Here is a 15,551-nt window from a genome sequence, read left to right on the forward strand (position 1 = left end):
CTGACACCATGATGTCAAGCAGCCAGTGAAACTATTTTTATTCAATATTGAGATCACGATTAGTTATTGATTTAGGGACAACACATTGTAATTTAATATTTTAAAACATACAGAGCATTGCTTTCACTTCCATGTTGTGCTACATTCCTGCAAATATACAAATCTCTGCACAAAAAGACAAAAGTACCACCTTTTTTTTTTTTTTTACCCACAACTGTACAGAGTACTGCTTCTACGCAAAACATTGGCATCAAAATAAGATATGCTATTTTACATGAATTTAGAGCATTTCGGTTTTGCATGTCTGCGCATCAATACTTACATTTAGTTGGAGGTCACAGAAGCTACCTGTCCACATGTAGCGCCGAACGGCACCGCCCAGCAACTAGGCCACTGGTGCATCGTTTAATCCACCTGGTGAAAATGTAGTGGGCAGGAGGAAATACGGAAAAAACATAATCTGCTAAAAAAATATAAAAGGATAAAAACAGTAGTGTCCAAACAATTCGCCCTAATGTGGTCACCAGGCCGCGCTGCAGTGATGCCAAAGATAACGTGCAATTAACATAAGGACTACGAGCAACCCTGACACCTAGAAAAGTGTCACCTGTTCTCAATTAATGTGATTACAAGGCGGGACAAAACGGGAAGAACCTACAGCAGAGACTCCGACAAATTGGGAAAATATTAAATTCTGACTATTCTCGGGCCAACAAATGAGACATTAACTCAATTATGATGTTTTTCTTGGAATGTAATCATAAAAAGCCCCAGGAAACTTAATGCTGTACAGTATATGACGTTGATACAGCACAACAGCGGCCATGTAGTCCTGTCCGTCAATAAAGATGAATGCTCTTTGTACCTTACCTACGAAAAAACTAGAATAAAACAAACGCCTCAAGCGCATGCGTTGAGGAAGTGTATCATCCGCAATAAATGCTCTTTGGCTGACCAGCCCCTGATGGACACTTTGCCTGTAAAAACACCTAAAACACTAAAAATAAATCGTCGCCGAGTATTATGTAAGTTTATAAAATACCTGATTATTTACGTTTTTATTATTTGTTCAACTTGTGCTGTTGAAAGTATTAGTTTGATTAGTTTGATATATAATGAGTTGAAGGACGTAGAACAAGCTAGCTAAGCTAAACTAAACAAAGCTAACTTTAGCTTAAGAAAGCTAACTTTAGCTAAACAAAGCTAACTTTAGCTTAAGAAAGCTAACTTTAGCTAAACAAAGCTAACTTTAGCTAAACAAAGCTAACTTTAGCTAAGCTAATGTTGTGAGACGTATTATCTGATAGACGCGCTTATGTTAGGAATTAAAATAAGGGATTTACCTGTTAAGAGTGATCTGTTTAATATTGTGTTGTTTAGACAGGGATTATTATGCAATTCCAGTTTCCTGAAAACATATTTTTTCTTTGAATTGCAGCTTTTATGATAATATTTTATGTTTAACGTTACAGGTCTGAAAACGACAGTTTTCCAATGCAAACTTTCCCTCCAGTCAGATTTCAAGCTCTCGACTATGTTTTTGAGGTGAGCTTAGTGTTTTGTTTTTATACTTATATTTACTTTTTATAATATTTAACCTCAAAGCTATGTTTCCCTGCTCTTCCTCCTCTGTCCTTTTATTTCAGACCACCACCAGTCTGAAGGTAATGAGGAACTCACTGGCGCTGCCAGAACCGTACCTTACTGGTACCAGTGACCTGTACCCGCACAGGGGCAAGCTGCCGGAAGACACCTACAGGACACCATGGACCAGAGGTAGAGACACGGTCTAACCAAGGTCATAACACCACTGTGTTGACTGGTTGCATGTGTTCTGAAGAGGGTTTTATTCATTTTAAATATCAAATGTCGTCCAAGACACTGTAGCCCAGTCCATTTCCTACTAACTACATTATTGGTAAGAAGAAAAAAATCTCCCTTTGTAAAGATGTACAGTATGGGGTTTGTGTTTAAAATGCTGTAATGTGACTTAAGTTTATGTTCTCTAAATCTCAAAATGAATATTTCAGTTAGGGGACACAAATCCCTCACTTTCTTTGATCTATACAAGTAAACGTAATAATTTCCACTTTACTAATGATTCTTACTGCTCTGATTTATGCAAATGAAAGCACCAACAATTATCCCTAAGAAGATACAATAATAATTCAAAAATAGCATGATAACCACAATTATTAATTTACAGTATAGCTTGCACATATCATCTCTGAGGGAATTCTGATCCACTATAAGTAGATCATACTGATTTAGGTGTTTATTCAAACAATTTTCTGTTGATTTTTCAATCGCCCTAATCGTAACATTTACACATAGTGTTTGATATTCCTGTGATATTAGTGATTCCCAAATAAAGAGTATTCTGACCTTGTCTAACGTTCCAGTATCAGAGCAGACAGGAAGCTAACAGAGTCCAGTAAAGAGCGACTGTAAAGCTCAAATGTTTTTCATGCTTAACCCCATTTATTCTGGTCTTATTGAATGAATAAAGCTGAAACAGCATGTACATAAATACTTACAGGTGTCAAAGTACCCTAAATGAGACTAACGCACACACTTCTTTTGAACTTGTCGTAGGAAAGGTGATCTCAAACTGCAAACTCTTCATCAGTGGTTCTGTGCTCGATGACCTGGGAGAAAAAAGCCAAGCAGATATTTCACCAGAAAGGTTAAAAACCCGTCTCACTGTGCATCATTTTCCTCTCATTATGTTTTACTGTTTGAGGCGTGATTCTAAATATTTGTATTCCAGATTTCGAGTGACTCTGAGTGACGTGAAAGGGGATGTGGAGGTGATACCCAGCTCTAATCCCGGCTCACTGACGGATCTGGACCAGGATGAGTATGTCTGCCTGTTGAGAGAGACGAGGATCAATTATCCGTGTCAGGAATCATTCTTAAAGTGTACGACCGACCAGATGAAGCATGGAAATGAAAACAAAGGTAAGTCGATGGTGCTATGAGAATAAGAATATCTGTGACATGAATTGTCTTTCTCACCAATAATAATGTTTCCATCTGTGAAAGATGATCTCCTCCTGCCAGAAGAGCTCATGGTTGTTGATCACCTGCCTCACTTTAAGAGACGTCTACCCTCGCTGAAAGCTAAGCTGTCCAGGCTGAGGACGCTTCCTGTGGACGACCCTCTGCTGAGCTCAACGGGAGATACCATCTCTGAGGACGCCATATTCAGGTGTGTATGTTTATCCTTTGAGTGTGTGTTTATTTATTGTTAAAGTCTGTCGCACTACGACCCTTTTAGCAGTGGTGGAATGCGGAACTGGGGATCAATAAAGTCTCATCTTAATCTATAATCATACATCATCATTTATCTGTTGATTATATATGCTTGTTATTAAGAAAGTGACTAAAGTTATCAAATAACTCTAGAGGAGTACAAAGTCAAATATTGCATGTAGTGGAGCGGCAGTACAAAGTAGCAGAGAATGGAAATGGTAAAGTACAAGTACCTCAAAACTGTACTTGAGATAATGTACTTAGTTACTTTCCCCCACTACTCTTTAGGCACTGTGCGTCTTTGGAAAAGCCTCCCGATGTAACCGGGGACTTTGAGACGTGTGCAAACATTCACGAGGAGTTTGCTAAAGAGTCGCCGATGAAGGAAGAGGTAACGAAAAAGAAAAGCGCCGAATGATTTCTTTCGTATGTTTTAAAGTTACTTTAATTAAAGTATATTTTTTTGTTGTTCTGTGGAGTCTCTTTTGCTGCCTGTCGTAGTGGACACACTGAAGCACTGCACCGCCTTTTCAAGCATTTGTGATCCAATGATTGTTGCTCCTGAACAGCTGGATGAGCAGCTTCCAGTCCTGGATGTGCTTTATAACGGTATTTAACAATATATATGTAAGTTAATTAGGAAACATAAACATGCGCAGAAAAGTAAACTCATAAACCGGAGTCACATTTCTCTCAGCTTTCCTTTCTGATGGATCGGCGTCGGCTGACATTTCTCAGTATGAAGCACCGGAGGAGAAGTGCGACATGAAGGGAGGCTTGAAGGAGCCGCCAGGTAAACATTAGAGAGAAAACACAAAGAGGAACTGAGGTCATCATGTTTGGACACAGATCGTTTCTACAGTGGCTGCTTTACTAGAACGTTGCACTCAAATCATTTACTTAAGTAAAAGTAGCAAAACCACACCCAGGCCAGTAACAGTCCTGCATTCAACATGTTACTTAAGAGTTGCTTAAAAGTGTGAAAGTATTAGCTGCTAAATGTACTTAAAGCATCAAAAGTACAGTAAAAGTACTCATTAAGGCAGAATGGTTCCTGTTAGTGTTATATTATGGGATCATTATTTATGATGTATGAATACGTACTTTTATACGTTATATACTGCCAGGAAGTTTAATCTTTTATAATGCATCATATTGTATGAACTGGTCCAACAAGTCCATATGTTTATATTAAAATATTCATCTGAAAAGTAACTATAACTGTTAAATAAAGTACAATAATTGCCTCTGAAATGTAATGGAGTACCAGCAGTGGTTGGATGTAACGAAGTACATTTAGTCAAGTAAGTACTATAGTATTCACATTTTACCTGCTACTTTATAGTTGTACTGTAACATTTCATAGGTAAATATTGTACTTTTTGCTCCAGTACATTTATGTAACATTTAAGAGTTACTAGTTACTTTTTACATAAATAAACATGATCTGCTCATCTGATATGATGCAGTACTAATCTACCCAGTAGTACATAAAGTACCTCAAATGAACTCCACATTGACTGAGTACAATATTAAAGTGTATTATTTAGTGTTAAAAACAGGATGGTGTAATATTCTGTAGTAATATTGTGCTTTCACAATGTTATGAGAACTACTTTTTGTTAATAATACTGCTGTACTTTTACTCAAGTAACATTTTAAATTCAGGATTTTTACTTGTAATGTAGTATTTTCACACCATTTCTACTTGTAAAATACTGTAAAATATGAATATTCAGGTAAAGTATTTAAATTCCAGTGTTGATATGAATCATTGGTTGGGATGAGGGTGGTGCAAACGGTGGCGGTGTGGCGATGAGCACAAACTAACCCGATCTTCCTCTCAGGTCGTGTGAGGCTTCTCACTGAGATGGAGCTGGACGTGACTTTGACTCCGAGTGCCGAGACGAGTCCAACCCACATCTGTCCGTCCACATGTGGACTTCAGGAGGAGGAGTCGTCAGCGATCTGCGGAGAGTGAGTGATGAAACCACGGAGTCACATCCGGATCAGGTTTAGTTTATTCCCACCGGACGGGCAGATGAAGCGTTAAACATCAAGTTAATGAAGACAAGTAGCTATATAGAATGAAACCCTATCTGTTACAGCATTAGCATTATTAAATCCATGTGTGGTTTAATATGTAACAATGATCGTCATGTAGATCTGTGCTGTCAGCGAGAGCTCAGACAGAGATGGAGACGGCTCTTTGGATGGCGGAGAAGCATCCGACCTTCGTGGTGAGCTTTCTACTGACAGGTGAATGTTCAGTCTTCACAGATCTGTAGTTGTCGTAAGAGTTCTTGTGTTACCTGAATCTCTAATCTTGGCAGTTTAAGAGACCTACACTACAAATAGATCTACAGAGGATGTTATTAACGATCTAATCTGCTGCATTTTCTCACAGAGCCTCAAATATACGAACCGGCCGTCGACTTCCAGCCGCTGTCTGAAGCCTGGAAAGTCGTGAAGTCAGAGAATCGGAGCTTCGTCGTCGTTGTCGTCGGTGACAAACTGCAGTCGGAGATGGAGGTCAGAGCTCCGCAGGTGTATTTGTGCAGCGGGAGAGACTTCACAGAGAGCATGAGGCCGGAGTCTCCCTCCACCGCACAGGAAGAGATGGAGGAGTTCAAAAGACTGTCCCCTGAGCACGAGGAGAGTGAGTAGTTCTGTTCTGTATCGACTCAGTCTGGACTCAGCGTTTAGTTGGTTGTTTTAGACAGATTTCTCACCTGTCCTCTCGTCTCCTCTGGTCTCAGTCACATCTGTCCTGATGAGTCCCACAAACAAAACTCCGTTACCTCAACTGAAGAAACGTGAAACCGCTGCTGACGACACGCGTCTCCAGAAACAATCCGTTGCCGCTACGTGTCAGAACGCCTCCCCGATGCACGCCGTCAACACAAACGACAAGGAAGTGAAACCTGCGCCCGTAACATTTCTTAAATTCGCCGCTAACGCCGACACCAAAGAGAGTTTTTTAGATGGCGCGGGCGCGTTTCCCGCCCGTGAGAACGGCATCAGCGCACGTAGACCGGTTACCAGACGTCCACCAGTGAAGGACCTGGACCCTCTGGACACCTTCATGGTGCTGAGATCTCAGCAGACGGCTGCGGTGACTGAAGCTCCTCAGAGCTCAGCTCCAGGTACACTGTGATGCTAAATGACTCAATAGATGATGCATTTATTCAGTGTTCCTCTTGTAAAGCCTGCAGAGGACTTTCATCACCTCCTACATATTTCATCTGATAACTTTTATTTTTGGTATAGATGCATGCCACTCAAAAAAAAATATGAATTATAGGTTAGTGGAAGGTAGAGAGCCTAGATTTAATATTTTAAAAGAATCCAAATTACCATCAATATATTCTTTTTTTTTTTTGTTTAGGTGAAATAGAAATATGCACTAGTCGTACCTTTTATTGAAGTCACTTGATGTAGGATTTAATTTTGTTTTAAACTTTGGCTCCCTCTGGTGGTCAAATCAAGAATGTTCATGAAACTATTTCATTATTTATGTGTTTATCTTTCTATTTTTATTGCTGCGCAAAATAATTAATAACACACAGAAGTTGAAATTAATCAAACTTTTTTTGATAATAGATTATTTGTATTTAATTTAATAAAATTTCTAGTTCTAGCTTTTCAAATGTTAATATTTTCACTTTTTTTTTTGACTATGAAACTGAATATATTTGGGTTTTGGACTGTTGATTTGACAAAATGACATTTTAAGGTGTCACAGTGGGCTCTGGGAAATATTTAGCTCTTTGCTGACATATTTATTTATTTATTTGTAGACCAAATAATTCATAGAAAATGGAGGAAAATGACCTGTAGATATTTGATTATGTAAATAGGTGCTAATTTTAGCACTAAACTACTCCTGTCAACCTTGACATGGCTTTATTAATATCGACTTTAAAACGGGAGGCTCCCAAATTCAAGTTCCTGATACCTGTCTTTGATATTTACCTTACAGTACTCAATCTCAGTATAGTGACACTAGTGTCTATTTACACACTGTTATATCATCTCATCCTTTTCATCAGCACCAAACGTGGACCAACAAGAACCATCTGAGCACCATCGGCCTCCTCCGGAGCGGAGGCCAACGTATATGACCGGTGCCGTGTCAGCAAATGCTACCAGAGAGCAGACAGCAGCGGGTCAGGTGACGGGTAAAATGAATCGCTCTGTCCGTCAGTCCATCTCTCAGAACGGGCCGGACAGCAGAGCGGTACAAGTCCAAGCTACCGGTACGATACCCGATAATATACCAAAACAAGTGTCTCAGCTTGTCCTCATTGGAGAAAAGCGTCTGAAGTTTGTGTCTCTCGCTCCCTCGCAGACAGCCAGCAGCGAGCCCACTGTGAGCTGCTGGCCTTCGCTCAGCCCCGTCTGAGCGCTGCCAGACAGCTGGGCCTCAACTTTCCCGTCCGAGGAGACTTCAGCTGTCTGGGCCCGGACCAAACGCACTTCCTCCTCAAACAGCAGGAGAGAGCGCTCTGCGGGACAGATGCACAGAGCGCAGAGCTGGTCAGAGGTACAAAATACTATGTCATAGTGCAGAAACACCATGTTTACAACCTTAGTTTTGGCTTGTAACTGTTCAGTGAGGTGTTAAGTCCCTCTGCTGGCCTCGTGTGTACAGATCAGGAAGTGCTTTTCAACCAGGCGGCTCTGATTCATGTGCTGGTGACATTTAAGGAGCTGCTGCTGAAGTGTGACCTCGGTACTGCGTTGGGTCGGTATATATATATATATATATATATATAGTTCTGTAGTTAAGACAAACATCTTTTTTTCAGTTTAACTAAAGGAGGATACATGTTTTCAGGGCTTTGAAGTGTAGTTGAGAATTTTGTGATTCATCAATCTGCATTTAAAGAAATGTTCTCCATATGCACTAAAGAGTACCTGACCGAGGCAGCCGAGGCGCGTGCAGAGCGGAGTCTGGATCAGCTGGTGAAGAGGCTGCAGATCATCCTCTACCTCAGTCACAAGAAGCAGGAGTCCAACCTCAAACTGCTGGAGCTGCAGAAGCTGCTGGCCTCGTGGCTGCAGGGCAGAACGGCACAGAGCACCGGGGAGAAAGTCAGTTTCACCAATCAGGTTTCAGTGGTCATTTGTGAGTAAGTTGCTCTGATCCTGGCTCATTTGTCTCTTTGTAGATTCTTGTCTTAATATCGGTCGACTCTGACGACATCAGATCTTTAATCGTCAGCAGTTTGAGCCACGAGGCTGGTGAGCAACCCTTTATCTCTTTCACTGATCGGCCACAACAACAACACTTCTCATGAAAACGAAACACCACAAGAAAACACTACAAACACTCGAGATTCTGGAATACAGACAAAACAGAACTGAAGTTAGTAATGCATCAGTTTGTGAGTGTGTGTGTGTCACACTGTTAAGTATGTTTCTTGTTTGTCGTCTCAGGTGCTGCTGTCATAGCAGTTCGTCCCGAAGGGAACATGAAAAAACTGAATGGTGCCAGTGTGGTCAGCAGGTACAAATGATCCGTTTCTTTTTGCATTCATTGCATCATATTTCAGCGCATATCTCATAAATCACATCCAGAATTTGTGGTGGCTTTTCAAATCCTAGCACTGCTAGCATAAACACAGCAAATGCTTGTTTAAAGTGCTCTTTAGTTTGAGTTTTACGAACATGAACTAAAAAGTCATTCCTCGTTCTACTCTATACTACGATTCAGAAGAGTGCTTCGGTGTAACGGAGTGGTAATGGGTTTGCTGTCTTAAGTAAATATGTGACGCCGCTATTGTATGTCGAACACAGTGTTGGTTTCCTCACTCCCATCCTGTCCCAGCAGCGTGTGCGACAGTGTGTGTGTGGTGGTGTGTGAGCGGCACGTGGGCCCAGACTTCCCCTGGAGCTGTTTCTCTCTGCTGGTGGAGTACGACCATCCGGGCCAGTCACCGTGGGCCACGGTGTGCAGAGAGAGGAGCATCCGCCACCTCGCCTTCAACACGCTCGTCTCCGACACTGGTCAGCCGCCGCCGCCGCCGCCGCACGCATGTTATTCACACTGTTGTGCGGTAGGTAGCGTGTGATGTTTTTCCTCTAAACTGCGCGTGTTTGTTTCCAGAAGCTGTGTGGTTCCTGGAGAACGATGTTCCGTATGTGCTGTTTGTCACAGAGGGGCTTCTCAACTGTCCTCTGCTGCTACAGACACTGGAGTCAGGGTAAATGTTCCCATTCATCCAGCGAAGTCCAATTAAATCACATACAGCCAGTAAGAAGGACATCAATATGATGATCAATTTATAGAATCTACTAAAATCATTGAATAACAGTAGAGAAATGTTATTCACCTTTCATCCCTATCAGAAAATGATGACAAAATGCCCGTTTGATGTCGTCAAATATTGTGTTTTGTCTGACCAACGGTCCAAATATTTAATCAATTAACAAAATAGTTACCGATTCATTTTCTAGTGATCACAAAATCGATTGATTGTTTCAGAGTTACTCTATATTACCTCCAGACATTTCAGGAATAAATCTTAAATATATATATATATATTATTTTTTTTTTACAGACCGGTGTTTCTACCGTCTTTGCCAGTGAAGATAAGCTATCATCTGAACACCATGTGGTGAACGTTGTCTCTGTACGTGTTCATGCTAAAGGTTTGATATCACTGTGCTGGAGAGGAGCCACTGTCCGTCCCTGCAGATGCTCGGAGGAACCCAGAACTACGCTGTGATCACAGTGGATGAAAGCACCGCTATCGTCATTCAGGTACCAGGGAGATACCTGCTGTGTAACACACACACACACACACACACACACACACACACACACACAAAATCAATTATGGTGTTGCATTTCTTCCATGTTTTTATCTCCCTCTACTGAAATTCTTGGATATTGCATGGAAATGTGGGGAAAAGAAATCTCCGTCTTGACAGCAACAACAAACTGCAAGTGTGTGTGTGTGTGTGTGTGTGTGTGTGTGTGCGTGTGTGTGTGTGTGTGTAAAGGAGGAGGATGAACTGTGTCAGGAGCGAGCCAGTGAGAGGGTAGTGATGAGGCTGACCGCTCTCTCTTTGCAATACAACAACTGTTGGCTCATCCTGCACTGTGGAGACAGCCAGGGAGGAGGGTCAGTGCCCACACACACACACACACACACACACACACACACACACACACACACACACACACACACACACACACACACACACACACACACACACACACACACACACACACACACACACACACACACACACACAGAGTCACTGATTCTGTCTGTCTGTGTGATGGCAGGTTTTCCACTGAAGCCTTCAGCAACTTGGTGTTGGTTTATTCGTCTCTGGTGCTGTTCCGCATGACGTCTGAGGATCTAGACATCAAGGTAGAATAAAAAAAAAAAAAAAGATTAACTTTTTTCTGCCCTCAACTGTTCTGGATTATTTAAAATAGTGCTGAAAACTTCACATTATTTAGTTATCCCGTTATGTCTTTAAAGTGAACTTATTGGCACAAAAAGTTTTTAAAATGAACCGACGACTGCATCTTAAGAAAATAGAATTATGGGATGAAAACGCAAAAAGATCATAGAATCATGTGATGGAGACCTGTGCTATATGCTTAAATAAATGTGACGTTATTTGATCAATAAGAGATATTAAATTAAGTTTGAACCACAAATTGGCTGAAAAGCAAGTTGTTTGCTTCACTGATTAGTTGTGAGTTTAAATGAGTGGGGGTGACGGTGGGCATGATAAACAACACAAACCACCTCCTCTGCCACTCTGGTCGTCAGGTGCTGATTGTGTCTGAGGTGACAGAAATAGCCCAATGGATCAGTCGGATCTGCTTCCACAGCCTGATGGCCAGTGAGAAGGAGCCTCTCAACTACCTGGACAGAAACTGGCTGACTGTGACTCCTTCAGAGGTGATCTACCCAGAGGAAGTTACATAAAGTAGTCCCGTATGTAGTTGAAAGGGTTTACTACGATTTCAGTACTACTTCAACACAACTCTTGCAGGGTAGAATGGCTTCTGCTGTGTCAAACTTGACCTTTTCATTCAGATCATTTATAGGTCTTTATATCACGATACAAATAGAACTTTCATCTGTGGAGTTTGTGTTGTTTTCTTTCCCTGCAGGAGGAAAGGTGTCTGCTGCAGTTCCCGTGTATTAACCCTCTGGTTAGTCAGCTAATGCTGAGGAGAGCGCCATCCGTCCAGTGGCTCCTGGGGGCCTCTCTGTCTCAGCTGATGGAGCTGCTCCCTGAGGTGCCACATAAAGTCCTCAAGGTGATCACAGATACCTATGACACATAATAAAGTCAATTTGAATCTTTTCAGTGACGTATCAGCACTAAACGGCCCCTCTTCTCTGCTTGTTTCAGCTGTTCAGTGACACCACCTCCCTGTACACACTGACCACAGGCATCACTGAGACAAATCCACCCAACAGCCCCTGGACCACCACCACCACTGTGGACCCAGAGCAGGAAGCCCCCATCCACACCCATCCAGAACTATTCCGTAGTGACCACGACGCCAGCTTCCTGTTCGGGGCCGACCGCAGCTTCAGCGAACCGGACCCAGACTCTATGGCGCAGGAGGAAAACGCAGATTTCAGACTCGACCTGAGTTCCTCCTTTGGCAGCCCGGATGTCCCCCTCCAGAGGAGCTGGACCAGCAGTGATCCATGGGGAGAGCAGGACGGAGGCAGAGAGGAGGTGACGTTTTCTGGCTGGACACGCAGAGCTGGAGCGGTGGGGAGAGTCGTCAGAAGAGCGAGCGACGAGTGGACACGGGGAGCTCCGTCCAACCTCGGTGTCGACGGAGTCCAGCTGGACAGCCCGTTCAAGCTGGACTCCACATTCAGCTACAGCCACATCCTGCAGCAGCCAGCCGACAGTCAGACCTCCTCTCACGCTGCGGTCTACGGTGGCCTCCAGCATCCAGATGTTCACCACCGCATTTCCCACCGTCTGAGCCCGCCTACAGAAGTCGCGCTGTGGGGGCGAGGACAAAGCGGAGACGACTGCCTCACGAGCAGCAGAGAGACGCCAACGGTTTCAGCCAGCTATGGCTCCAGATGGTGGAGAGGACAAGAGAGGAAGAGGAGCGGCGAGGCTGCCGGTGTGGTCGGAACAGGTGAGTGATTATCCATCCACCTGTTTCTCAATAAAAGCAAAATACAAACAAAGTGCAGTGAAAAGAAGACCTGTTGAATAAATCACATCGTACATGAAACATGTGACTTAAACATCCACTGGAGAAACACCACATCCTCAAATTAATACATGAAATACATTGTTTTCCACCCTTTGAAGTTTGACGGGTGCCATTAATACATTGCAGAGGAAGAGGGCAAAAAAACGAAACGACATAATTTAAAAAAAGCATCCGACTGGAGAATTAGTGTTTATCTTGACGAATCACCACCGACTGGATGGAAAAGCACTTTCACTTCCAATTTCCTTTTGCCAATTCTTTTGTAAATAAGTCAAAAATGTTGCGCTACATTTGGACGGGTGCTGCTTTGTTTTTATTGGACGAATTGAGACATTTCCTTGTGTTTTGTTTTGCAGTGTTGACGCCACAGAAGAAGGGGAGGTTAAGCTACGAGAAGGTGCCCGGCAGAAGCGATGGACAGACGAGACTTAAATTATTTTAGGAATGCTTTGTTCCTGACGTTTTGTTAGATTCAAGTTAATTGAATAATTTAAGCTTTCGAATTCATGTTGTGTTTTATTTTGCCTGGTTAGTCTGCAAAATAGTTTCTATTGTAAGCTAAGTTTCCCATTTTAAAATGTGGATCAAATGTCTACATTTTAGCCATATATTCTCTTATTAACATTAACGGGCCTCCTTTCCTGATTTGTCTTTTAAAACCAGCTGTGTTGAGAAAAAAAAAAAGCAGGAACAGAAATGAAATCTCAATGGAGTGCAGTAATTGCTGACAAAATAATTATTTTCATAATATAAAATACTTTAAAATATTTAGTTTTGTAATAGTTATCATATTTCTTATGAGTTTGGAGACTTTTGTGCTTGAATTTCACAGCACAAATTGTATTTATGTGATTTGGTTATTTAATCAAACCTACAACACTTGTTTATCATTTTATGCACATTTTGAATGTCCCGTATCGTTAGACACTCAGAACTGGATTCGGGTGTATAAGCAGATAATAAATGCCTTTATAACACAGTTGTAATATTATAACATGTCTTTACAGGTGAAATTGTATTTGTTCAAAATACTGCAAATTAATAAACGGCTGAAACATCTTCCAACTGTGTATAAACTGTTTATTATATGTTTATATACTGCTTGTAAGTCATTTTTAAAAAAAGGACGTTGTTAGCAATTTTTGTTTTCACAAAATAAGATTAAGACAGTGCGCATTTAGTTTTTCTCCATACAGAGCATGCTCAGTAGTGAAAAACAAATTGTGATTTATGGTTGGAGGAGCGGGATCGAGGGTCTTTGCCAGCTAAACTGATAAAGCCTCTCATTTTAGCAGCTCCAATGGTGGGGCTATTTCTTCTCTTTTTTCATTTAGTGAAGCAATCCCCTTATCATCGTCTCTCAGCATGTGGAGAGAGTGCTTATCTTCACGAGCCAGCAGAGTGAAGCCAGCTCCCTCAGGAACGATCCCCAGACAAAGACAACCCCGAGGGACATCGACTCCAAGCCTCCCTGCCTCTGGACAGCCATATCCAGCTCTGGCTAGCCACCATCAATAACCCGCCAGCTTTTTTTGGGGGGGGGGCTTTTTCTGTTTTAGAACCTCTCTCTCTCTCTCTCTCTCTCTCTCTCTCTCTCTCTCTCTCTCTCTCTCTCTCTCTCTCTCTCTCTCTCTCTCTCTCTCTCTCTCTCTCTCTCTCTCTCTCTCTCTCTCTCTCTCTCTCTCTCTCTCTCTCTCTCTCTCTCTCTCCCTGGCCTCTGCCTTCTAACAAGCAGTGGACAAACAAAAGAGACAGTCTAAAAGGTTTGTTTTTTTTAAATGGCACAGGAACAAAAGATGCGGGGCAGGATGGCCAAAAGGAGTCCCCGTGTGAAGGCTCGGTAAACAGCAGCAGTAATGGTGGAGTAATTGCCCCCGACTATACTTAAAACCCCGAGCTGAATGGGACGGGGGAGACGTTGTGGGAATTAACAGGCTGTTTAAACCGAAGCCATCCTTTTTAGATTTTGGATTCTACGGCGACTACAGCTGTAAAGGTCACACAGCCGTGGTTATCTTTAATCACAGGCAGCAGTTAACTGTCACCTGTGTGTTTCCTCTGCTCTGTACATAAAAAAAACCCACACGGCCCCAGCAGGCGTAGGGGGAGGGGCTTCTGCTTCGGAGGTGCACAGTTGTTGTGCTTCAACCTGAACTGATTTTTAAGACAGAACGCATTACAGATCAGCAGAAGCAACCCACGGTAATCTGACTCAATAACCAAACAGTGCAGCGTGTTAATAAGATGAGGTAAACAATACGGAACGGGGCATAATCATGGGAGACAAAAGGCAAAATATGAATCAATATTAGCCCAATAAGTAGTCATAACGTGTACAGTATGGACAGACAGAATTTTAGCATAAATAAACATTTACTGTTATTATTGGGACTTTATTGTATTTGTTTATTTTTTGTTGACCAACTATATGTCTTCACAGTTAAATCTGGTGGTAAATATATATGTATTGACAGATACCAACTTTTGAGTGATAATTAAAACCATATATATATTTTATTAATTTACCACGGTGCCAACTTTTACATTTTTATGAAACAACATTGATACTTGAAGGGAAAAGAACACGTTTTTTTTACTCTTTTCATCTCCTGTACCAACTCGTCCGTCAGGCTTGGTCAGCAGTGAATCACATGAAGGTTGTCGACCGACTTACCGATTATTCAACTAACTGTTGTTGCTCTTCTCTGAAGCTGCAGCACACATTGTAGTCTAATAAACACACGGTATGCCATAAATAATACACAGCAGTAACCCTCTGTTATTCAAACCAGGCTTTATGAGTCATCTCATTCTGCCTCTCTCAGTGTGCTAACATGTCAAAATGCTGCACTAGAATTCAACATAATTTATTCCACAAGTAGCGTCACAGCTCGTCATGCTTATTCTGCCTATAGGCCCCAACCAGCATGACAGATAAACTGCACCAGAACAGGTGTAGTCTTCACCTGGCCTTGTAGCTGTTGGTGGAAGTCAACTGACTGGTCAAAATGGCCTGCAGTGAGTGTGTGTGCAGACCTTCAGCCTGCAGTGGAGGCTGGACGCAGCC

General features: G+C 42.1%; 1 protein-coding gene across 1 annotated transcript; it reads left to right on the forward strand.

Moving 5' to 3' along the window:
- The first annotated feature begins 948 nt into the window (after nucleotides 1–948).
- Nucleotides 949–13,526, forward strand: LOC137879929 (protein shortage in chiasmata 1 ortholog). Its single transcript, XM_068720921.1, has 28 exons — nucleotides 949–1,025; nucleotides 1,473–1,545; nucleotides 1,647–1,776; nucleotides 2,596–2,686; nucleotides 2,771–2,961; nucleotides 3,046–3,211; nucleotides 3,544–3,646; nucleotides 3,735–3,864; nucleotides 3,953–4,048; nucleotides 5,103–5,232; nucleotides 5,420–5,514; nucleotides 5,663–5,914; nucleotides 6,015–6,401; nucleotides 7,308–7,514; nucleotides 7,607–7,801; nucleotides 7,910–8,002; nucleotides 8,171–8,352; nucleotides 8,430–8,502; nucleotides 8,698–8,767; nucleotides 9,092–9,267; nucleotides 9,368–9,464; nucleotides 9,913–10,024; nucleotides 10,267–10,388; nucleotides 10,556–10,643; nucleotides 11,055–11,186; nucleotides 11,402–11,551; nucleotides 11,647–12,403; nucleotides 12,841–13,526. Coding segments are annotated over exons 1-28 (4,386 nt in total). The 5' UTR covers nucleotides 949–1,023; the 3' UTR covers nucleotides 12,927–13,526.
- The last annotated feature ends 2,025 nt before the right edge of the window (nucleotides 13,527–15,551 follow it).

This window comes from Cebidichthys violaceus, unplaced genomic scaffold (assembly GCF_023349555.1).
Source record: "Cebidichthys violaceus isolate CVI_PGR_0920_01 unplaced genomic scaffold, fCebVio1.0.p SCAF_26, whole genome shotgun sequence".
Taxonomy (NCBI): Eukaryota; Metazoa; Chordata; class Actinopteri; order Perciformes; family Stichaeidae; genus Cebidichthys; species Cebidichthys violaceus.